The sequence below is a fragment of the Phacochoerus africanus genome, chromosome 14 (assembly GCF_016906955.1).
Source record: "Phacochoerus africanus isolate WHEZ1 chromosome 14, ROS_Pafr_v1, whole genome shotgun sequence".
Taxonomy (NCBI): Eukaryota; Metazoa; Chordata; class Mammalia; order Artiodactyla; family Suidae; genus Phacochoerus; species Phacochoerus africanus.
The window spans coordinates 36,931,098-36,955,444 of record NC_062557.1 but is presented as its reverse complement, the minus strand read 5'-3'; the positions used below and the strand labels follow the sequence as shown (position 1 = coordinate 36,955,444).

The window sequence follows — 24,347 nt, the reverse complement described above, 5'->3', positions numbered from 1 at the left end:
TTTTTAACAAAGAGCAGTAAAGAGAAAACGTTTGTGCTAGATCATATCCATTGTGTTTTTAAGTGGTCATCTGGACAAGTATGGCTCCTAATGTGAGCATTTTTAAAGCTACAGAGAGAAGTTCTACTCAGCAATTCTGAGTTATTGATGCAAATTGAAAATTTCTTTTGGGCCTGCTTGTTTTGAGCATCTTCATTCCCTGAGTAATTTATAGGGATTTGGATTTTTCTTGGTGTCTACTGCATTCTGAAAGGCTTTTTACCCTGGGCATTCTTTCTGATAGTTGTCTTAAGACTCTGAAACTTTTGCATAAAAGGTAAGCCTCTGAACCTGCAGTCTTCTGAAATGCTGGGAGAACTCTTGGTTTTCTGAGATGATCCTTGGACTCATTGCTTACTACTCCAGCAAGCCTTTTATTTTCCACTCAGAATTCTTTGAAATTTCTAATAAACATATTCATATCATATTATCTAGGTGATTTGCAAAAAATATGTTTAGAAAGCAATGGGAGAGAAAGAGAGGAAGAATGGAGGGAGGGAGGGAAAAATGAAGGAAGGAAAAGAATGAAAGAACAGAAAGAAGGGGAGACAAAGGGATGGACTATTAGAATTTGTGATAGAGAATAGAAGTCAGATGCTCTACGGTAAACTAAAGGTAAACATATGATCCTCACACATTAGGGCTGTGCAGAAACAACACAGCCTTGAGTCCTTCACAGATCTTATGTTCCTCCATGAAAAGAATCAAGATGACTCTGTGTCTGTCCGGAGGTCAAGAAATGTTTACTCAGTTCGTTCACGCAACTTCCTTTAGAAATTTCTTTATGATTATGGAAGTATTCAAACACACAAAGTAGAGTGAGTAGTATAATAAATCTACATTGAAGATTCATTCATTCTTCAAGATTGCCCAGCTTAAAGAAATAACATTCTGTCACTCATTTCTTATGTTCCCTTAAATCTCTCTCTGTCTTTTTTTAATGTATGTTGGATGAATTATGGGAAAGCCACCCACTCTTTTTTTTTTTTTTTTAATCTTTTCGCCATTTCTAGGGCCACTCCCGTGGCATATGGAGGTTCCCAGGCTAGGGGTCTAAGCGGAGCTATAGCCGCCGGCCTACACCAGAGCCACAGGAACATCAGATCAAAGCCATATCTGCAACCTACACCACAGCTCACAGCAATGCTGGATCCTTAACCCACTGAGCGAGGCCAGGGATCGAACTCGTAACCTCTACGTTCCTAGTTGGACTCATTAACCATTGCACCACGACGGGAACTCCCACCCACTCTTATGTCTTTTCTCTGTGACTACCTTGTATGTATCTAAAGATAAGGGTTTAAAAATAGGGAGATAACTCTTTTCAGCAGTAAGTTGTGAAGCAGTAGATGGAAGAGCAAGCCTTGGAGAATGTTCTCTTGGGTTTGGAGAGGGAAGCCTACGGTGGTGGTAGGGTAGTATTCTCCATCTCATTCTCTCCCCAGTCCTCTTGGTTCTATGAATTTTAGGGCTTACTTAGAGTTTAAGTCTTTAAATGTTTAATTTCTCTGTTACGTGGAACACATCCTGGATCTTTAATGATTATTTGGAAAGATGTTAAAATACATTCTTAAGTATAGGTTGAAAATGTTGATGTCTTCACTTTCAAATACTTTTATTCACTCTCCATGCCAGGACTTTGCCTCTTTCGCTCAGGCCAAAGACAGTCTGTACTTAATTCTTCCTGCCAGGTAATGACCTGGTCTAATCTAGTATATAACTGGGTAGTAAAAAAGTGAAGCATAGAAGAAGCTGCATTAACTCTCTGCAGAAAATGTTTTTTGGGAGTTCTCATTGTGGCGCAGCGGAAACGGATCTGATTGGTAACCATGAGATTTCGGGTTTGATCCCTGACCTTGCTCAGTGTGTCAGGCATCCAGCATTGCCATGAGCTGTGATGTAAGTCACAGACGTGGCTCAGATCCCGAGTTGCTATGGCTGTGACTGTGGCCGGCAGCTGTAGCTCTGATTAGACCCCTAGCCTGGGAACCTCCATATGCCGCAGGTGCGGCCCTCAAAAGCAAAAAAAGAAAAAAGATTTTTTGCCGTTTTTACATTTCCAGACGATTCCCTCTGCTTTCTTTTTGTTTGTCGGCCGTTGTTGCGGAGGCCAGACTGAGTACATTAGATTCTTCGCTCTTCAGCAGTGCCATTGTAGGTGGACTCAAAAAACAATACATTTCCAATAACTGGCCTATTGCTACTTGTATAAATTGATACCTTGATGACTGAATGCAGTTTAATGATCCCAAGCAGTGATTTTTTACCTTCAAGACATCAATTTGCAGTATTTTCTGTGTAACCTCTAACTGATCTTAGTCTCTTACAGAAGTTATTCTATTTTAGAGTGTGCCTTGAATTTAGAATGGAGAATTGATTATTCCTGAAAGAGAGGCATCTAACATACAGGGTTAGCTGTGAGACTACAGTTGCCACTATTGAAACATTATAACTCATGATTTTACCTAGAATTAACACTAGAGAGCTTCTAGCTTTTGGCAAATGGGCATTTTTCTCAACAAAAACACTCCCTATCATGTGTACTTGAGCAGTTGTTAGAAGCTGGTCCTATATTTGATGTGTGTGTGTGTGTGTAAACACAGAGATATGGTAAGTGGAGACATGTAGAGTCAGCGAGAGTATGTATAAGCACATCCATTTCCCTTTTTAAAGAAAATGTCACAAAACCTAAGAAAATAGGAGGGCAATGAATGACTCAGCAGGCAGTAAGCTCAATTTTTGTTTCAGGCATTGGTTTCCATCATTCATTGATAGGCCTCTGATTTCTTTGTTTTCCTTTCTTGACTTCTTGACTTTCTTGACCTCACTAACCATATCAGTTGTAGTGTGCTTAGTCCACAGCTTTATAAATATAAATTTTTAAGTAAGTACATGGTGCAGACAATATACCAAGGAATATTTCGTGGAAAATGAGTCATCCCTGTCTCCAGCCATTCTTATCTCCTCCGATGCTGTGTCAAGGTGAACCGTGATAAGAATGGTTTTGGGAGTTCCTGTCAGGGCTCAGCGGAAACAAATCGGACTTTCATCCATGAGGACGCAGGTTTGATCCCTGGCCTCACTCAATGGGTTAAGGATCTGGCGTTGCCATGAGCTGTGGTATAGGTTGCAGACACAGATGGGATACCGCGTGGCTGTGGCTCTGGTGTAGGCCGGCAGCCGTAGCTCTGATTCAACCCCTAGCCTGGGAACTTCCATATGCCATGGGTGCGGCCCTAAAAAAATAAAAATAAAAAAAGAATGGTTTGGAAATGCTATAGAATTGGGTTGTGATGATCGTTGTACAACTATAAGTGTTAAAATTCGCTGAGTTAAAAAGAAAAGAATAGTTTTTGTTGTTATGTAGACTTATATGTCTGGGCAGATTATTTAACCCTTGATAAAGGTGTTCTCTCAAATCTACAAGCAAGTATCATACAGACATAATATAATCTTTAAATAGTAGACTCTTCTAGTTATCTTGCTGCTGGTTAAGTGTACATGTACTATAGTTGTGCTATGAATCAAGTTGCCATAATACACATTAAATTGTGTATACCTTACCAGGTGACCTTAATTGCAAAGGTGTCGAAGGGATTTGCGGTTTATCCGGGCCTCAGGAGCATGTAAGGACAGTTTGAAGTTTTCAGTGGCATAGCTGGTCTTGCTGATAGCGTGAAGGCATCATGTTTTATTCTTTCTCTTGGTTGTGTGATATTTAAGGCTACATGGACGAACACAACTAGCTTGTGAACACGTCTAGGCTACTTCCAGGTATAATGGGTCCAGATGCGAAATGTCACATGACCGTTATGGTAGCAGGAATCCCAAATGAAAGCTCCTTAGTTTATGTCTTCTGTGGGACTATTGTATGATACTTGGGGGGGGGGGCAGGTCAGAGGATGCAGAGCAGGCCAGGGAGGAGATGCTCCCTGTGTTGTCAGTTATCCAGTGAAATCTATTATCTCATAAGCAATGAGAATATGTCATTTTTCTAATTATATATTGCCTGTGACTGTTCTTCTGGGAATGTGGAATAAAAGGAAAGTGAAACCAGAGATGTGCAGTGACTGACTGTTAGAAAACTTTAATAATTAATTAGAGAACATCTATGGTACCACAGGGTCAGGGTGCAAGGAAGATCATTGATCCGTTTAATATATAACGTAGGTAAAGCTTGTTCCCTTTTATGTATTGTAACACTTCAGCTGTTGTTGCACGGGTACAAGAGATGGCTTCTGATAAACAGAATAGCCTGTAATATATCGTGCTATTGCTTAATTATTCTGAGTGTGAAATTTAGCGAATTCCTTTATGTTTAAATTGAAAACATAGGCTTCAGTAGTATGCTGCCTATGTCCTAAGGTAGTTAGGTGTGTTCTTTTTTTACCTTAGAGCCTGCTCTCCTTTTAAAAAAAATTACTTTTAAAAAAGGCCAGGGTTGGAGTTCTCGTCATGGCTCAGCAGTAATGAACCCAATTAGTATCCATGAGGACGTGGGTTCGATCCTTGGTCTTGCTCAGTGGGATAAGGATCTGGTGTTGCTGTGAGCTGTGGTCTAGGTTGCAGACGCGGCTCGGATCTGGTGTTGCTGTGGCTGTAGCTCTGGCAGCTGCAGCTCAGATTCAACCCCTAGCCTGGGAACCTCCATATACTGCAGGTGAAGCCCTAAAAAAAAGACAAAAAAAAAAGTCCAGGGTTTAATTTTGGCCGCTTTGATAGTATGAAAGCATAACTTTAAAATTTTGTATACCTCTGATTAGTACTATTTACATGTCTTTGTTGGCTGTTGTATTTCCTTTTCTGTGAATTGCTTGTTTCTTCCAAAAGGCCTTAGACCCTTTTTGCCTTTGGATGCTTTGTCTTGGAGCCTTTCTTTTTTAAAGGCAAATTTTAGTTTCTATCCTAAGAAACTACATTCCCAAGCACCATTTCTTCCTCAGAGCCTGAGTGCTTTCTGATCAGAAACAGAGTTTGGTCGAGAGCCCTCTTTTATTGTATGGCTGCTATATAAATGCTGTTTTTAATAAGTACCAAAAATATATTGAAGTTTGTCCTTGGATGAGAGTTTATCACTGTTGGCCTTTGGGTGAACTTTGAGCCTGAGCTGTTTCATTCAAGGCAGCATGATGTCATTTAACTCACAAATTTCTCTGTTGCTGGAAAAAGGAATGCTGTTCCCCTGAATAACCTAAAGGACTGAATAATGCTGGCCCAACATTATTCACCTCTCAGGTCTCCACTAAAGACTTCAGCATGCTCAGGGTTTTATTGTCTGTAGAGAAAAACAAAAGCTCTGTCTTGTCCTGGATCTGAAGAATACTTTATTCTATGGCTCATTCAGCTGCCAGTATAGCCAATCTAGCTCACTCTCACTTCTGCAAAGGCAAACCTTTGGATCCATTTTTGTTTCTTTATAGTAAAAGACATTCTTTCTAGAGACTTTCTTTCTAGAGCCAACATGAACATAGTTTTCAACAGAAGCTAAAGCAGAGAGCTCTATCTCACATAAAAATAAAACCCAAAAAACTAGATACCATTTGGATCAGCGTTTCCCCCCTTACTTGAGAAGTGGATTTCCCTGATTCCAATAGCAGTGAGATTTATTTCTGGGAATAGAGTCGCTTTTTCGCATCTCCGGAGTCAGGAGCATGGAGTTCGCCAGCAGCAGAACCTGTGCTTGATTATCAGCTGTGTCCTCTGAAGCTTCCAGAGCTCCAGCTAAGAGAATTTATTACCGGGAGTTCAGGAGATACAGGGAAGACTAGAACAAGAACAGAACAGAACTTAATGGATTTTCCCTTCATTGGGTTCATAAATAAGCACTGCTCATTGTTTGCCATTATGCTTTGTGTTAGTTTATATGAAAAGGATGCTTGTAACCTGTATGTGGTTAGCCTTTTAACTTTCATATGCATTGTCAACTTTTTTTTTTTCTTTCATTGCTTTAAGGGCAAATGGTGCTGGGGGCAAATACTTACTCCTTTTATTCTTTCATCTTAACGGGATATCTAAACCCTACATACCCTGTTGTAAACTCCATAGTTAGAGGAGATTTGATTTTTTTTTCCTGAATATCTAAACCATGCCTGATACACTAAAAAAAGCAGTGTATTCAATATGTTAATGGTAAAAACTTGTCTTCTGTCTTTCAGCTGGAAGGCTAGATTTGTTGCAGATGAACTGAGGCTATTAAGATCTAGCTGTTACTTTTTGGGCATTTTAGAAAGAATTTGATTCCTTGGAACGGAAGGTATACAGTTATTCCTTTGGGTAAAACACCCTGAAATATTAAGAGGTTTAAATTTCCCCAGGACGAATAATAACTCATTCTTGGAACCTTGATTCAAACCTGCTTCTCCCTAACTTCAAGTGCTTGTCTGTATTCATTCCATTTAGTAACATTTAAAAGGAAATATCTTTAGATATCTGTTCATACAATGTTTGTAACTCCTTAATTCAGCAATTGTCATTTGAATAGCTCAATACTGTGTGTGTTTAACAGCATCTAAGTCAATACCTTTAACTTTGTACTATTTATAGTATATTTTATGTGAGTAATTTGTAAAAATTCTGTGCTTGTATTATGGTGCAAAAATATATGAAAATTCATAACCAAAATTAAAAAAATTCAGAGTACTCTGGATAAGTACTTGTGGATTGAGAAGTTATATTAAGAATTGACAGTTTACTTGGGATTCAGACTTAGGGGCATTTTCAGAGGACCATTTACTCTTTCTGTCCATAATTTTACTTAGGTGGTTCTACTAACTTGGAAGGTTTTTTGGGGAGAGGGGCATTGTTTGATGAACAGGACTAATTTGCAAAGGTCAGTGCTGAAGCAGATTTGGTTTTGTTTGCTTTGTATATAAACACATATAAAATATATAAATATATTCGTAGAAATACACATATACACACACACTCGGATATCACTGTAAGACAGCAAAATACACTGAGTGATTTTTTTTTAGCTTTATTTACTGGCTGGAAGCATGATCTGCTTTCCTGAGAAGACAATATAAACAAAGTCTAGCTCACAGTTACCTCATAATTATCTCTTCACCCTGCCCTTGGTTGTTGATCTATACTTATCAAATGCCTGTGTGTACAGGCAATACTTTTGAAGTTGTGTTCTCTAAAGAAAATTGACAGTGTATCCTTTTTAGTTAGATGGATAGGCTTATTTTAAATTACCCTGCTAAAGTTTTAAGGATAGAAATGGCAGGGATTTTTATTTCAAAATTCCCTATTTTCCTCACCCAAGATTATTAATTATCTAACAGCAGGTGGTAAATGTAAAAGATGCTCTTTTTCTTTAGGGAGAAGGTAGGTATGTTGGTCCATCGAACTCAGGCTTGCAGTATATGTAACTATTTTTCTACAAACAAACATGTTTAAATTCTCTTTTGCCCCTCCATCCTAACAAATAAGGGAAAAAATTAATCTCAGTCAGTTATAACCTCCTCCATAATCTCATCTAAATGCAACAGGAATTACAGAGTGCAAAGCTCTGAGACGGGAGAGTTAGAAATATTTTATCCTTTTTTTCCCCCACTTTTTGGGGCCATATTTGTGGTATATGGAAGTTCCCAGGTTAGGGGTCGGAGCTACAGCTGCTGGCCTATGCCACAGTCACAGCAATGCAGGATCCAATCCGAGTCTGCGACCTACACCACAGCTCACAGCAACGCTGGATACCCAGCCCACTGAGTGAGGCCAGGGATTGAACCTGCATCCTCATGGATACTGGTCGGATTCGTTTTGACTACACCGTAACGGGAACTCCCAGAAATATTTTATCTTTATTGTTACCACTGAGATGTTCCAGTTCCCTGCCGTATCATTGGCTATGGTCTATAAAGGTCTCTCCAGCATCCATCCTTATTTCTATTTCAAAGCCTTTCAAAGCCTGTCAGTTTTCTGGAGCTCGTCCATATTACCCTTGGACGCATATTTTTTTTATAATGATTTTTTTTTTTTTTTTTTTGCTTTTTAGGGCTGCATCTGTGGCTTATGGAGGTTCCCAGGCTAGGGATCAAATCGGAGCTACAGCTGCTGGCCTATGCCAGAGCCATAGTGACACAGGATCCTTAAGCCACTGAGCAAGGCCAGGGATTGAACCTACATCCTCATGGTCACTAGTCAGATTCATTTCTGCTGTGCCGCAATGGGAACTCCTATTTAAAATTTTTTTATTTTTTATTATTTTTGCTTATAGTGATTGTTATTTTTCCATTATAGTTGGTTTACAGTGTCTGTCAATTTTCTGCTATACAGCAAAGTGACCTAGTCACACATATAAATATATATACACATTCTTTTTCTCACATTATCCTCCATCATGCTCCATCACAAGTGACTAGGTATAGTTCCCTGTGCTATACAGCAGGATCTCATTGCTTATCCACTCCAAACCCTTGGACGCATATTAAACTTTTTTCTTATCTGATCCCCAGGGAACTTGGATAGGTTGTCACAGACTTGGCTGTGCAGACACACTGTGTGCATACTTCCTCTTCTCTTGCACATGTGGAGTCTCCTGCTACATCCTTGACCTCTTTCTCTACCTAAGAGTGAAGATAGGATTTTTCACAGCTGTTCCTGACACTCCTGAATCCTGTCATTTCATATCCTTCCTGGGAACCCTCTTTCCTTTCCTTGCTCAAGTCTCAAGATATCTTGCCTAATAATTGGCTGGTTAGAGAGCCTGGAAGCTTTGCTTTTAATTATCATACTTTAAATATGATAATCCTTTTCTAATCCTAGAGTCAAGGTTTCTTCGTTGTTACCTGGTTTGTTATTGCTTCCCCCAGGTAGTAAATATGGAATATTCTTTCATATTTCTCCGCATGGCTTGGGGAAATTTTTTAAATGTAATGAAATGTGAGGGAGAGGGAAGTATATTTACTTCAAATTGAAATTCCACCATACTTGTATTTTTATATTGCGAATCTTCTGTGCACTTCAAAGCATTCTTAATTTGAATACTATTTTCTAGTGAACATAAGTATGAAAACTCTCTAGGAATTCCAGATTCAGATTTACTGTTTCATAAATAATGTATTCGCTGTTTTTTACCACTTTTGGGGGGGAAACAGTGGAGGGCCTGGAAAAAGAGGAGGAGGAGAATTCTTTTTAAAAAACTTTTGGGGGAGTTCCCGTCGTGGCGCAGTGGTTGACGAATCCGACTAGGAACCATGAAGTTGCCGGTTCGGTCCCTGGCTTTGCTCAGTGGGTTAATGATCCGGCGTGGAGGTGAGCTGTGGTGTAGGTGGCAGATGCGGCTCGGATCCCGAGTTGCTGTGGCTCTGGCGTAGGCTGGAGGCTACAGCTCCAATTCGACCCCTAGCCTGGGAACCTCCATTTGCTGCGGGAGCGGCCCAAGAAATAGCAAAAAACAAAAAAAAAAACTTTTGGGGAGTTCCTATTTGGGCTCAGCTGGTTATGAACCCAACCAGTATCCATGAGGATGTGGGTTTGATCCCTGATCTCACTCAGGGGATTAAGGATCAGGTGTTGCTGTGAGCTGTGGTGTAGGTCACAGATGCTCCTCAGATCCTGCATTGCTGTGGTTGTGGTGTAGGCTGGCAGCTACAGCTCCAATTGGACCCCTAGCCTGGGAACTTCCATGTGTCGCAAGTGTGGCCCTAAAAAGCAAAAACAAAACAAAGCTTTTCACTGTAGGAAATTCCAAACATACACATAATTAGAAAATAATGGTAGAATGACTCTCTATGTGCACGTCTTTCAACGTCAACATTAATCAACTCGTGACTAAACTTTGTTTCATGTTATCATCCTATTCCTTATCCCATCTCTGCCATTGGATTATTTGTAAATTTACCATTTCTTTGGCTATGCCTGCAACATGCAAAAATTCCCAGGCCTGGGATCGAAGTCATGCCACAGCAGTGACAACATTGGGTCCTTCAACTGCTGAGCCACCGCGGAACTCTCCTAAGTTTATTCCATTTTTGGTGGTGGATCCGTAAGTATCCTACCACTGTGGTTTCATTGCTTTATCCAGAATCCAAAACTCCATTCATTTAGTTAATGCCTATGGAATGTTTATTCTGCAGCAGATACTAGCCCGGGCTCAGCATATATAGAGTATATTGTAAATTCTTGGAAAAATTCACATTAGGTACTTGTTAGTTACTCCAGGGTATAATTTCTTAACTTCTTTTCAAGTTTCTCCAGTCTTTCCCATCACATTGCCCTAGCTTTATTTTTAGGAAAAAGAAGAAAAGAAAGAAAAAGCCCTAGACTAGACCATCTGCTGATCCTCCCTCCCTGCCCCCTTTGCCCTCCTGATTCATCGCTCACTCTCAGCTTGCCTGACCACATCCAACCACACTGGCTTCCTGATATTTCTGAAACATTTCCTTTATGTCTCCACTTCAAAATCTTTGTACTTGGAGCTCCCGTGGTGGCGCAGTGGGAACAATCTGACTAGGAACTATGAGGTTGTGGGTTCGATCCCTGGCCCATCCAGTGGGTTAAGGATCTGGTGTTGCCATGAGCTGTGGTGTAGGTTGCAGACATGGCCTGGATCTGATGTGGCTGTGGCTGTGGTTGTGGCATAGGCCGGCAGCTGTAGCTCCAATTGAACCCCTAGCCTGGGAACCTCCATATCGTGCCGGTGTGGCCCTAAAAAGCAAAAACCAAAACCAAAACAAAACAAAACAAAACAAAAAAAACAACTTTCTACTTGATGTTCTCTTTATAGCACTTGAACCTCAGATATCTGCATGGCCTAATCCCTCACCTCTTCAAAATCTTCTCTGCCTTCGGCTGCTTTCCAAAGTATATCCTGACCTCTAGATATTTATCCTTATTACCTTCCTGACTGCTATTTAGGGAGTAGGGTTTCAAGTTATCCTCTTCCTCTGTTCTGTATTAAGAATTTAACATGAAATTTATTTATTAAAAAGATGATAGGGAGTTCCCTGGTGGTCTTGTGGTTAGGACTTGGCACCTTCACCACTGCAGCCCAGGTTAGATCCCTGGTCTGGAAACTAAGATCTCATATCAAAGGGCTGCGCACTGCAGCCAAAAAAAAAAAAGAAAAAAAAAAAGCGGGAAAGTAAAGATAAAATAGTTCCCTTGTGGCTCAGTGGGTTAAGGATCCAGCTGGCTCTGGTTACTGCTGTGGAGTGGGTTCCATCTCTGGCCTGGGAGCTTCCAAATGCTGTGGGTGGGGCAAAAGCAGATTATAAATGTTTGGGGGACAATTTTGAGAACATAAATTTACTTATAAATTTATAAGAACATAAATGTTCTTATGTTTTGCAATATACAGCAAAATAATTTGAGTATACTTAAATATTAATAGTTGCTTATTATGGTATTCTTTTCATCATGATATTCAAAATCCTAAGAAATTAGGTGTTAGGCTTTAGTGATTGCTTGTGTTTTGTGCCAGATGCCAGCATCCCTCTCAGCTGTAGAACTGTGATTTGGACGAAGCAGTAGGGAATAGTTTTTTTTTGTTTGTTTGTTTGTTTTTGCTTTTTAGGGCTGCGCTGGCACCATATGGAGGTCCCCAGGCTAGGGGTCGAATTGGAGCTGTAGCTGCTGGCCTACACCACAGCCACAGCAATGGCAGATCTGAGCCACAGCTCACAGTAACGCCAGATCCTTAACCCACTGAGCGAGGCCAGGGATCAAACCCGAATCCTCAAGGATACCAGTCTGGTTCGTTACTGCTGAGCCATAATGGGAAGTCCTATGTTGTTTAAACTCTCATTCTGCATTCTTCTGTTCTCCTTCTATCTCTTTCACTAAGATTTGGTTCTTCAAATTACCTTGTTCTGGCAAGAGTGTGATGAGATTAGCATTCTCTCCACTTGTAAAAGTGTGTAACTCTGGGAGCATGTAGATATGTTCATATGCTTTGATTTCATTTTTAGGCATGTAGTCTAAGGAAAATAATACACATGTGGAAGTATATATACATATCTCTGGGTCATGGAAATTCTGAGCTTATTTTCTTCTCATTCTTTTCTGTTTCGTCCAGGCTTCTTTAAAACTCATCTACTTTCCTTGCTATTTTGTTCTCTTGCTTTTCTTTTCTCGATTTCCTCTCAGTGCTTATCCCTTTGTTTCTCCTAGCATTACAATGTATATGGAGCCAAAGAGTATATGGGAAATCTCTGTATCCTCTGCTGAAATCTTGTTGTGAACCTAAAATTGTACTATTTTCTAAGGAAAGTAAGCAAATAAAGAGTATGGGACTAAGTTTTTGTTGGGATGATATTTGGTTCACAGTAGGAACTCCATAAATTTTTTTTTAATCATTCCTTTGACTAAACAAAGGTTCCTCTTCACATAAGAAAGTAGATGCTCGGTGTTTAAGCCTATTTCCTGCCATTTAAGCATCAGGGAAACTACTGAAGTATCCACAAAAATGAAACATTTCTTTGGATAAATGAATATTTGGATACAAGTGTTTTGAAATTAAAAAAGCAGTTTAATGCCTTCTATTTATATTAAACGTAATAGACTCTTACAGAATCTTATTATTTGACATTTGTTTTAAAAACACCTTCCTTGGGCGTTCCCATCGTCACATAGTGGAAGCAAATCTGACTAGCATCCATAAGGACGCAGGTTCGATCCCTGGCCTTGCTCAGTGGGTTTAGCTGTGGTGTAGGTAGCAGATGCAACTCGGATTCCGAGTGACTGTGGCTATGGCTGTGGGGTAGGCCAGCAGCTACAGCTGATTTGACCCCTAGCCTGGGAACCTCCTTATGTTGCAGGTGTGGTGCTAAAAAGCCAAAAAAAAAGTTAAAAAAAAAGTAAGGAGTTCCCGTCGTGGCGCAGTGGTTAAAGAATCTGACTAGGAACCATGAGGTTGCAGGCTTGATCCCTGGCCTTGCTCAGTGGGTTAAGATCCGGCGTTGCCATGAGCTGTGGTGTAGTTTGCAGACTTGGCTCTGATCCCACGTTGCTGTGGCTCTGGTGTAGGCCGGTGGCTACAGCTCCGATTCGACCCCTAGTCTGGGAACCTCCACATGCCGAGGGAGTGGCCCTAGAAGAGGCAAAAAGACAAAAACAAACAAACAAACAGACAAAAACACTTCGTGGAGTTCCCTGGTGGCTCAGCAGGTTAAGGATCCAATATAGTCAACTGCTTTGGCTCGGGTTCAATCACTTGCTTGAGAATGTCTGTATGCCACGAGTGTGGCCAAAAGAACCCTTCCCAAATTATAGGAATGGCATCAGATTTCTTTATTAATTGGAGGTGATGGAAATGTCTTGAATCCTGAAGGCTAGGCATGACATTGATGCATCCGTAATGGGATAGTCACGGCTCCTTAACCTACTTGTGCTGTTTAAGATGCAATAGGTTGTTTATTTCTTTTACAGTGATGCATGTAATGACTAAATTCGTACAGATGTTTTTAAAAGTATACACTCGGAGGTTTTTCTTATTCCTAAGAAATTCAGTCTTTCTTGTTCATGGATTATTCGAACTGTCTTTGTGCATTAAATGTCATATTTTGTAAATCATCACAGTATAGGATGGTGATGCCCACATTCATTTTTTTTTTCTCTGCATAGATTAGAGTTGCTTAAATATGTTTTCTTTCTTATGCAGTGGTTCCCCCTGGAAGTCCTGGGCCCATTACTCGGCATGGGTCCTATGACAGTTTAGCTTCTGACCACAGTGGACAGGAAGATGAAGAGTGGCTGTCTCAGGTAAAACTGAAATGTTTGGTCTAATAAAGTGAAAGAGATCGGAAATCTGTTACCTGTTTTTATTCCTGGATTTCATAAATGTATTTGCCTCAGAGGAAAATGGGCAGAATTGGATCTTTTTAGGATGTGCAAGTGTTAATCAGTTGTCTTTCCATAATAAGAATTTCTCATAAATATTGGTGCAGTATGTATGTATTAGACACATACACATATACATCTATGAGTGTGTATGTTAGTTTTCATACAGAGAGAGCATAAAATTTGCATGTCTTTCAAATAATCCATTTATATCCCCCAGGGCCTTGGATTTCAGGTGGACTGTTTGGATTAAAATAAGAATTGGGGAGTTCCCATTGTGGCGCAGCAGAAATGAATCCGACTAGTACCCATGAGGATGTGGGTTCAATCCCTGGCCTCGCTCAGTGGGTTGGGGATCCAGCCTTGCTGTGAGTTGTGGTGTAGGTTGCAGATGCGGCTCTTATCTGGTGTTGCTGTGGCCGTGGAGTAGGCTGGCAGCTGTAGCTCCAGTTCGACCCCTAGCCTGGGAACTTCCATATCCCACACATGTGGCCCTAAAAAAAAAAAAAAAAGAAAAGAAAAGAAAAAGAAAGAAAGAAAGAAAGAAAAAAGTATTGGCCTTGCTAAAATATGGAAGCCATTCAACAGTCTCTGGGATCTGTTTTGTGGAGGAACCATTTTCGGAAGACTGGGCCCCTGCTCTGATTAGGAAAGTTGTATCTGCTAATCTGGCCAAGTCCTGGGTATGCCCGCCTGAGTTTCCTTTCCTAAGCTCCTATAATGCCACTCCCAGGGGTCTCAAAGCAGGCCCGTGACAGCTTCAGCTGACCCTTCCTCCCCTTGCCAGGTGAAGCTTTCTCCATCTCAAGCGCTTTGAAATAAAAGATACTTGGGCAAATTTCAAAATGATGAGATTACAAGTGACTTCATTGCAAATGCTGTTGTGTCTGTCTCAAGTCTGACATCATTTGGTGAAGTTAATGACCTGTCTCCGATTACCAATCCTGCGGCTTTTCATCAGACAGGTGCCTCAGTGCAGGCCGGGTGCAGTTTCATGGCTTTCTCAGGGAAGGGGAGCCTGCAACACTGAAGGGAATCTGGAAAGTGGAGAATCAGAGTGTTTCTAGAGGACATACATTTCGTCACACCGAAAATGCTCTCAGGAAGCTCCATCATTCTGGAGAACACCACAATAAAGTAAAAAAAAAAAAAAAAAAAAAATTAAAATAATGAAAAAGAATGCTGGCCAGGAAACCACTGTCCTTCACTTCAACTTTTCAATTAGCAAAAGGGGTAATGTGTGCTGTCACTGTGAAAGTATACGCAATATGTTTGTGCCGCATACAACAGCAGAGTGAGCAGGAACATCTGGCTATCGCCTCAGTGAAACTGCGCAGGCATCTGTTTACCTCTCGGCTCTGTGACACAGAATGCTCTATCTGTGGCCTCATTTACATTGTAGAACACAACTCCTTGAATGAGAAATCACCATCCTGAATCTGAGTAGTGTTCTCCCCGTGATTAGTAGGAACATGCTTATTGTTTCAAGACCAGGATGCTCTTGCTCTGTAGGACTTACACACCCAGAGCTGCCCCTCTGCGAACCTTTTCAGTGATGTTTTGTTAAGAATTAATCACCCCAATCAGAAAAATGTGATTAAATATAAAAGAACTCAGGGCGGACATAAGGCACATGGGAAGTCAGTTCCATAAAGTATGTATACAGACCTGGATGTCGCAATTACGAGACATTGAAAAATAGTGTTGCACCGAAGGTTTGCCTATTTAGTCTGTTATTGAAGTTGCTCATTTGTAAAATCACATAGTATGTTTATTTTTAGGTTCTACCCTGTGTCCGACTCTCTGCTGTAATGTTGGCAATATTCCCTGCCTCCTCCATAGAGCAGGAAGTTCATAAAGCATTTGGGTATTTCTGATTTGAAGCATTTAAAATACCTGTGTCATTGTTCATGATAGTTGAGCAAACACTCTAATTAAGAAATGGTATTTTTCAGAGTTTCTGAATATACTCTTAAGAATAGAAACTGCTGGTGTTCCCGTCATGGCTCAGTTAACGAATCCGACTAGGAACCATGAGGTTGCGGGTTCGGTCCCTGCCCTTGCTCAGTAGGTTAACGATCCGGCGTTGCCGTGAGCTGTGGTGTAGGTTGCAGACGTGGCTCGGATCCCGAGTTGCTGTGGCTCTGGCGAAGACCAGCGGCTGCAGCTCCGATTAGACCCCTAGCCTAGGAACCTCCATATGCCAAGGGAGTGGTCCAAGAAATGGCAAAGAGACAAAAAAAAAAAAAGAAAAAGAAAAAGAAATGGTATTTTGGGAGTTCCAGTTGTAGCTCAGTGGGTTAAGAACCTGACTAGTATCCATGAGGATGCAGGTTTGATCCCTGGCTTAAGGATCCAGTGTTGCCACACAGGAATGCATCTTGGATCTGGCGTGGCTGTGGCGTAAGCTGGTGGCTATGGCTCCAATTCGACCTCTAATCTGGAAACCTCCGTATGTTGTGGGTGAGGCCTTAAGAAGACCAAAAGAAAAAAAAAAAAGAGTAATTTGAAAACAAATCCATTTAAACATGAAGTTGGGGGGATTTTGAGGGCAGTATTTGTATAACTCATTGTGGAAAGAAACTGGCTTTGGGTGTTGAATGTTATTTCAGACTTTTTTTTTTTTTTTTTTGGTCTTTTTGCCTCTTCTAGGGCCGCTTCCGCAGCATATGGAGGTTCCCAGGCTAGGGGTCTAATCGGAGCCGTAGCCACCGGCCTGCGCCAGAGCCACAGCAACGCAGGATCCGAACTGTGTCTGAAACCTACACCACAGCTCACAGCAACGCCGGATCCTTAACCCACTGAGCAAGGTCAGAGATCGAACCCACAACCTCATGGTTCCTAGTCGGATTCGTTAACCACTGCGCCACGACGGGAACTCCAGGAATTGTTTTTAGTCTGTGGACTGAAAAATGCAGTACTAAGTGCATGCCCACTAAGTGGCAAGTACTGTTTAGAAAGAATGAAAAAAGGTAGTCCCTAGGGAGTCAATGCTTAGTCATACGAGGCAGGCCACTGGTCCTTTTCTTCTCGTGTGGTTTTTGTATTGTATTTGTGTCTATGTCGTACACAAAATGAATTTTGTTATCTTTTGGTGCAATCCAATAGAGGAACACAGTGAATATCTCTTTAGGCTGCGACTGTCATCCCTTCTGATTGCCGATGTGCTGTCTTGTCTCCCACTTGCTTACCATGGACTTCTAGGAGAATATGAGTGTTCAGAGGTGGGATGAGGGGCATCATGAAAGGCTCTCAGAGGGAGGTCGTGATCCATTTAAATCATGATTCCTAATCTGTTCCAGGTAGAAATTGTAACGCACACTGGACCCCATAGGCGTCTGTGGATGGGCCCACAGTTCCAGTTCAAAACCATCCATCCCTCAGGCCAAACCACAGTCATATCATCCAGTTCATCTGTGTTGCAGTCTCACGGTCCAAGTGATACACCACAGCCCCTGTCGGATTTTGATACAGATGATCTTGATCTCAACAGTCTCAGGTAAGAAAAGGTGGAGATTGAGTTGAGCCGATTAATATGCTCCCGTTTGAACAAACACCTTCGATGATGGTTATAGTTCCCCTTTTCGCCTCGCACTGTCATGTTGTGGAATATATGCACGGTACCTTGTGATTCATTATTCTTGATGAGGAATCTTAGGTGAGATCTCGTCACATCCAATAATTATTTCTGTTCTGGATTCTACTGCCTTAAATCTAATGCTCAGTCCACTCTTTAAAAGCCATCTCATTTTATGATTGCTACCTCGTATTTCTTAGATTTTTTTAAAAAGTAATTGAGAATGTTTTGACTTTTGCATTGTCAGGTAGGCTTAGAGTTTAATTTGTTACGCTAGGCCTTGACGCATAGGGTGTAACAGGCAAGGAAGGGCTCCGTCTACTCTAATATTATCTTCCTTTCCTTGTCTTCTTTTGTAAAAAGTTCTACGGTGTATTTTTATTTGCATCTAAAATAGCCCTCTCATCTTATGTTTGCATCTCTTTTTAAAAATTGTGGGGAAATGTGTCCCGGTTACATGTTGGAAATGCGTCTTTCTTCTTCCTCTCTGTCAACGTTAGTAACAAATCTTTTTAACAGAGCGAAAGCTGTTGCAGAGATGGAGTGAGCCAAGATGTTTCTTCTTTAAGAACAGCTCATATAATCAAGCATATCTCTTGTGAGACCTTTTTAAGTACTTTCATTTTTTGTTTTCGTTTGCTTTTTCTTTCTTCCATATTTTTTTTGCGTTTTTTTGGTCCAGTATGTTTTCTTCAGCTTTCTGGAAATGGCCCTTTTCCCTAAGATGTCAGGCAAAATATTGTAAAATATGATCTATTTTGAAGAAGTCAAGTAGAGTCAGTCCTCAGCTTAGTGATTCATTGCATATTCATGTGTTTACAGGTCATTCTCTTACTTAAATGTTAATAAGAAAGCGTTTAAAATATACAACCCATAAAACTGTATTTCCTCTCTTTATTAAACTATTCACAATATTCCTATCCCCCCCCCTTTCTTTTTCTGATGACTGTCACCTGCTGGTATAAGACCCTGTCCCTTTTCTTTGGAGGACCTCTCCAACTCCTGTATATACAGCTTTGTTTTTTTTTGCTTGTTTGTTTGGTTGGTTTTTTGTTCTTTTTTTGTTTTATTTTCTATTTTTATGTTTTTTGTTTGTTTTTGTTGTTCTTTTTCATCTTTGTGTGTGTGTGTTCTTTGTTTTTGACCTTCTCTACCACTCTTAGTTACCCCTTACTTCCAACACAATTCTTTTTTTGGGGGCGGGGCGGGGCCTAGAGGCATCCGCAACAGCATGTGGAAGTTCCCAGGCTAGGGGTCACATTGGAGCTGTAGCTGCTGGCCCATGCCACAGCCACAGCAATGCCAGATCTAAGCCATGTCTGTGACCTACACCACAGCTTCCGGCATCGCCGGATCCTTCACCCAATGAGCGAGGCCAGGGATGAACCTGTGTCTTCATGCTTACCAGTCAGATTGTTTCCACTGAGCCACTATGGGAACTCCTAGACACAATTCCTAGTTAACTTGCTTCTTCAGACAGAGCTGCATTCCTGAAATCCTTCCAGAATTTTCCTTGACTTTTCCTTTTCTTACACTAAAGAGCACCTAGTATTTATCTTTAAATTGCTTGTATTTGATTAGAATATTGTCCTATTTGTTGGACACGTGTTTATGTTAGTCCTAGGCTTATAAATTTCTTTTGATTGTACATGTAGTTTATATTTCAAAATTTTAGCATATAGGCCCTTGGTTAAGTCTTTAATCCCCTTAGAACATAGTTTTGATGGAAATTTCAGGTTTGACTCACATCGCTTCAATTATGTGTCCTCTTGAGTACCATTTCTCACCCAGCATCCACTTAGTAAACCCAGTCTTTATAGTCTCCTCATTTCTGTCCACTGTCACTTTGTTCTCCCTCCTCACCTCTGCTTCATCCCCATTTCTTTAGGCTTACGTACAATAGTGCTCTGGCTATTGACTTTACTTTCTCATTTAAATTTTGAAGCCTTGTTTAGATTTGTTGGCTCAGTTATACCTAGTGCTTTGTCCTGTACCCTGTATCACTAAGAATTACATGCTATATTCTTGTGCTGTGATAGTCTGCCTCTCTGTATCCTGACCAAAATGGGCAACAGCCAGGTGTATTGTTGGCTCTCATATTGTTATGTCACATGATATGTCATATCCATATTGTTATGGATAATAAGGGAATCAGGCATGGCTAATTTCATAACAGCTCCTTATTTGGAGTAGGGATTTAATATTTTAAAAAGGTCAGTGAGGAGTTCCTGTTGTGACTCAGCAGGTTAAGAACCTGACATAGTGTCCTTGAGTATGCAGGTTCAATCCCTGGCCTCTCACAGTGGTTTAAGGATCCAGCGTTGCCGCAAGCTGTGGCATAGGTTGCAGAAGTGGCTTGGAATCCGACCTTGCTGTGGCTGTGGCATAGACCTCAGCTGTAGTTCCAATTGAACCCCTAGTCTGGGAACTTCTGTATACTGCAGGTGTGTCTCTAAAAAGAAAAACTAGTTTTCTACTCAAATTAGCTCAGTTTTATTTTATAGTTTTGTTTCTTCATCCATCTGATGACTTGATTTATATATGTATGTTGTGAATTTTTTTTTTTTTTTTTTGGTGAGAACATTTAACTTCCATCCTTTTAGGAAATTTCAATTCTGCAGTGCAGTTTTATCAGCCGGAGTCACCATGTTACATCTTGGATCCTCACACCTTAATCTTGTTATTGTATTTTAATTGATATGAAATTCGCATGATATAAAATTCACTGGAGAATTCAGTGGTTTTATTGAATTTACTGTGTTATGCAACATCCCCACTATCTAATTCTGCAACATGTTCATCACCCCTACCAGTATGTTTTTATTTTTGTCTTTTTTGTTATTATGGAAAATTTCAAATGTATACAAACATACTTAAAGAGAGTAATAGACTAAACCTCATATATCTATTGTCCAGCTTTAACACATCAATCCACAGCCCATCTTCTTTCTTTTGTACCCCTATCCACCCCCCACCCACAACTCTGGATGATTCAGAAATTCCAGTCCTACAAATTAAATTAAAAATAGGGAAAGCATTAGGTCACATAAGTTGCTTAGACTGGGGGCAGGGAGGGGGGGGAAAGCTTTCATTTGCATGTACTGAGCATATCTAACAGGTTAGCTTCTTTTCTAGGAACTTCAAAGAAACTGCTTCTTTTTTCTCACTGGCCCAGATTTGCTTAGGCCTGCCCATCCCAGTACTAATTAGTTTATGCCATGAGATGAAGAGATGGCCATGGCTGGCTTAGGAAAATGAGGCAGGGTAAACTCTCATATGGGGTAATACCCCAGGTTGTCCGCTGTAGCAGTGATTAATATTTGTATATCAGCATTTCCAGCTTGAAGTACTAGATAAAATGCATCATTTCCCACCTCCTTTCCATTTCTTTCTTTCACGTAACAAAGACACATACGTTCAAACTTTCCTTTCGATAACGACTGTCTTTTTGCAGTCATACGTGGCTCGTCCGGCTTCTGTAATCTGTCCCATGGGGCTTATCAGCTTCTTATCTTCCACCAGTATCCACTATGAACTCTATGCTTAAGCCAGGTTCCTCGAGATGCCCTGCATTTATCATGCTTGGTCACACATGCAAGGGTTTGCTGGTTGTAGTTCTGTGTTTAAAGGGCACTCCTGTTCCTTTGCATGTTTACACATCCTGTTAACTATAGACAGCTCCCGTTTCTATTACATTTCCACAGGATCATCTCAGTCTGCTGTGGATCTTGCATTCCTTCGCCCCTTTCCTCATTCTGAACTTTTATTACGTATTTCATTCATTTTCACACTGTAGTTCTCTTTGCATCAGTCCTGAATGCCCATGTGCTCTACTGTATATTTGCACATAGACCTTGGGTTTTGGATTTTGTTTCTGCTTGTTCCTGGAATAATACTGCCACATGATTAATATTCAGCTAGTATTTCTTGAATGAATGAATCACCAGACATGCATGCTTATATTGTTATAACAAGTCTTTATTCCTCTAAGGTTGCCTGGGACTCTAAAATCTTTTAGCCATACGGATATTTTTATGTGAATAGTATTTATCTAATACAGCTGGAAACAGACTCTTGGCTTTTATAGATTTATCATTCCCAAGCAACTTGAAGTTGTATGTAGTAAATTGCAGTTTTTTGGTTTGTTTTTTTTTAAGGGCTGCATCCACGGTAGATGGAGGTTCCCAGGCTAGGGGTCAAATCAGAGCTGTAGCTGCTGGCCTATACCACAGCCACAGCCATGCCAGATCCAAGCCGCATATGCAACCTACACCACAGCTCACAGCAATGCCAGCTCCTTAACCCATGGAACGAGCCCAGGGATTGAACTTGCATCCTCACAGATACTAGACAGGTTTGTGTCCACTGAGCCACGACGGGAACTCCGTAAATTGCAGTTTTGCTGAGACTCTTGATTCTTCATGCTAACTGGTAATTTGATGGAGGTAACTCGGTTAAATAGCGGTGATCCTAGCTAACCGCCTGGCAGCTGCATTCCAGCACAGCATGGTTATCTTCTGCTGTTGTCATATATAAAGTAACTTTGAGTAAGGATCTTAAGGGTGTGAGTGAAGATTTTGTATCTGTTAATGCTGTCTTTTAAGGAAGACCTTGCTGGCTATGGTTCTATTCACAAATTTGAAGATTCTTAAAACTCTCTGTTTCCTTAGCAAATGCCAAAGGTTTTGGTATAATGTGTTTTGTGTCCTCTCCCATTCTACTTAATGGATCTGTTTAAATTAATGCCAGTTTTCCAATCCCTCACTTGAGATTATTGAAAAACATGCAAAGAGACGAAGGGGCCCAGAATATAGAGAATGCTGTGCTTTAGCCACATGCCAGAGTTAGGAACTGCAACTCCCCTGTTTAGAAGAAATGATTCTGTAATGGATAGGGCTATTCCAGCATTCCTGATTTAAGGTCTGTTGTAGCAAGCGACAGTTTTGATGCCGGTAACATATATGAATTAAATTAAATTGCATTGCAGGATCCAGCCAGTCCGCTCTGACCCAGTCAGCATGCCAGGTTCTTCCCGTCCGGTGTCTGATCGAAGGGGAATTTCCACCGTGATTGATGCTGCCTCAGGTAGAAAACTACCTCCAAACTGTTTAACGGGTAGTTCTGTGCATTTTTAGTTTCTTTTCTTGCAATGTAGAGAATATGTATTTTTGTGCCTCTTCCTCTTCTTTTTTTTTTTTTTAGGTGAGGGTGGATATAAGTGCACATGTGTGTGCATGGGTGTGCATGTGTGTTAAAACAATACTGTGCCCATCGTTGCTGCTAAACAGCGCCATTCATTTAAATATTGCTGAGGCTTTGGTGGAGTTGGCACTTGATTAAATGTCATGAACACAGTATCGAAGGCTACAGGGTTGATGACTGTTTCGCCTTTGATCTCTCAAATGTGGAGAAGCAACCTTGACAGAGAACGTAAATACAATATATGGATTCAATTTAGTCGACCTGTTGAGTATCAAAGTGCTGGATATGTGGACGTAGAGAACCCAAATGCTGTAGCTTAAGGGGTTTGAGTATTGAAAGCAGAAAGTTTAGAAATTCATTAATTTAACTCTATCATAGTGATTAACTTCCTCTCCTTGGACTCAACCCATGGATATGTATCATCAGGACCTGGAAGTAGAGCTTTCCTTTTGTAGGTGATAGTTGCTGTGTTAGTATTATAAAGTTGTTTTCTGCCAGGTCCATCAGGTAATAGAATGGTTTGTTAACAATACATTTTCTCATCTCTAAAGGCAGTGATAAAGAAAATAAGGACAGTGATGCTTTCTATATGGAGCAGCTGTGGAGCATCTGAAGCGAGCATACAGCAGGGTTTCATCAAAAAAAAAAAAAGTCTCTTACAAGTAGAATTATTAAACACTCGGCATTAGTCAAACAGTTGAGTCTGAAGGGATTTTAATCTACAGCTATTTCAAAATCCCTGGAGACGACTGATTTGATTGAGGCTTAAACTGTGAAAGAAAATGGAAACAAACACAAAACTGATTTGTGAAGGTCACTTTTAAAAGACCAAAGCTTCTGTTTCTGATTCTGTCTCTGGATAGATTTTGAAGTTGGAAAACTACTGGGTTTTGTACGTTTTCTTGGCTTTCTGAACTTTTCATCAGGGGATTGTACCTTGTGTCTGATGGAGCTGTCTATATCCAGGGCTGTGCTTCCACTTTTAATGTGAACATTTTCTTCAGAGGACTCATACTTGCGCCTCTGCTTTAACTTGGCAACTGCGGTTTCCCCTGGAAATAAGCACAGAAATGTGTAAAGTTGCTAACCTTGTCCCTAACTGAGATATTGCGATAGGTGACTTAAACAATACATCTTTTTGAAAGTTTCAGTTTGAGAATGCTAACAGATCCTGCTCATCTGGAATTATCATTTAGAGTTGTGAATCCTGGAAATGATGTATTTTAACCTAAAATATTTTATTCAAGATTACAATAGTAGGCCCTACTAGTTTGGGGTTTTTGTTTGTTTATTTTTTCATTCTTAAACTACCATATTATTAACTTTTTAGAGTCAAGTAACTAGCTATTGGTCAAGTCAAATGCCTGCCACTAAAGCAGTTACCATGTATGTTATTAAATTTGCCGTATTCAGTGCTACAGTCTGGGGGTAATACTTTATCTCAACTTTAGCTATTTGTAAAGTTATCTCATGCCATAGAGAGGAACTTCAGTGGACTTTGGCAACCATAGTTTTGTTTAACTCTGTTGCAAGAAGAGTTTATATATATATATAATGTTTTTTTTTTTCCATTATAGCTAGTTTACAGTGTTCTGTCAATTTTCTACTGTACAGCATGGTGACCCAGTTACACATACATGTATAGATCCTTTTTTCTCAGTTGATGTTTGAGTAAGGAATTAGATCTTTGCCCTTGACTTACTTATATTTCCATCAGAGACACATGTAGGAGTTTCTATGATAT

General features: G+C 40.5%; 1 protein-coding gene across 11 annotated transcripts in view; it reads left to right on the top strand.

Annotated features, from left to right (window-relative positions):
- BCAS3 (BCAS3 microtubule associated cell migration factor) overlaps positions 1–24,347 on the top strand; it is a 580,473-nt gene that overhangs the window by 274,895 nt on the left and 281,231 nt on the right. For all 11 annotated transcript variants that reach the window (XM_047759073.1, XM_047759067.1, XM_047759070.1 and 8 more), the window contains 3 exons: positions 13,646–13,746; positions 17,127–17,323; positions 22,389–22,486. In XM_047759073.1, coding sequence (XP_047615029.1) covers positions 13,646–13,746; positions 17,127–17,323; positions 22,389–22,486 — 396 coding nt within the window. The remainder of the gene's footprint in view (positions 1–13,645; positions 13,747–17,126; positions 17,324–22,388; positions 22,487–24,347) is intronic.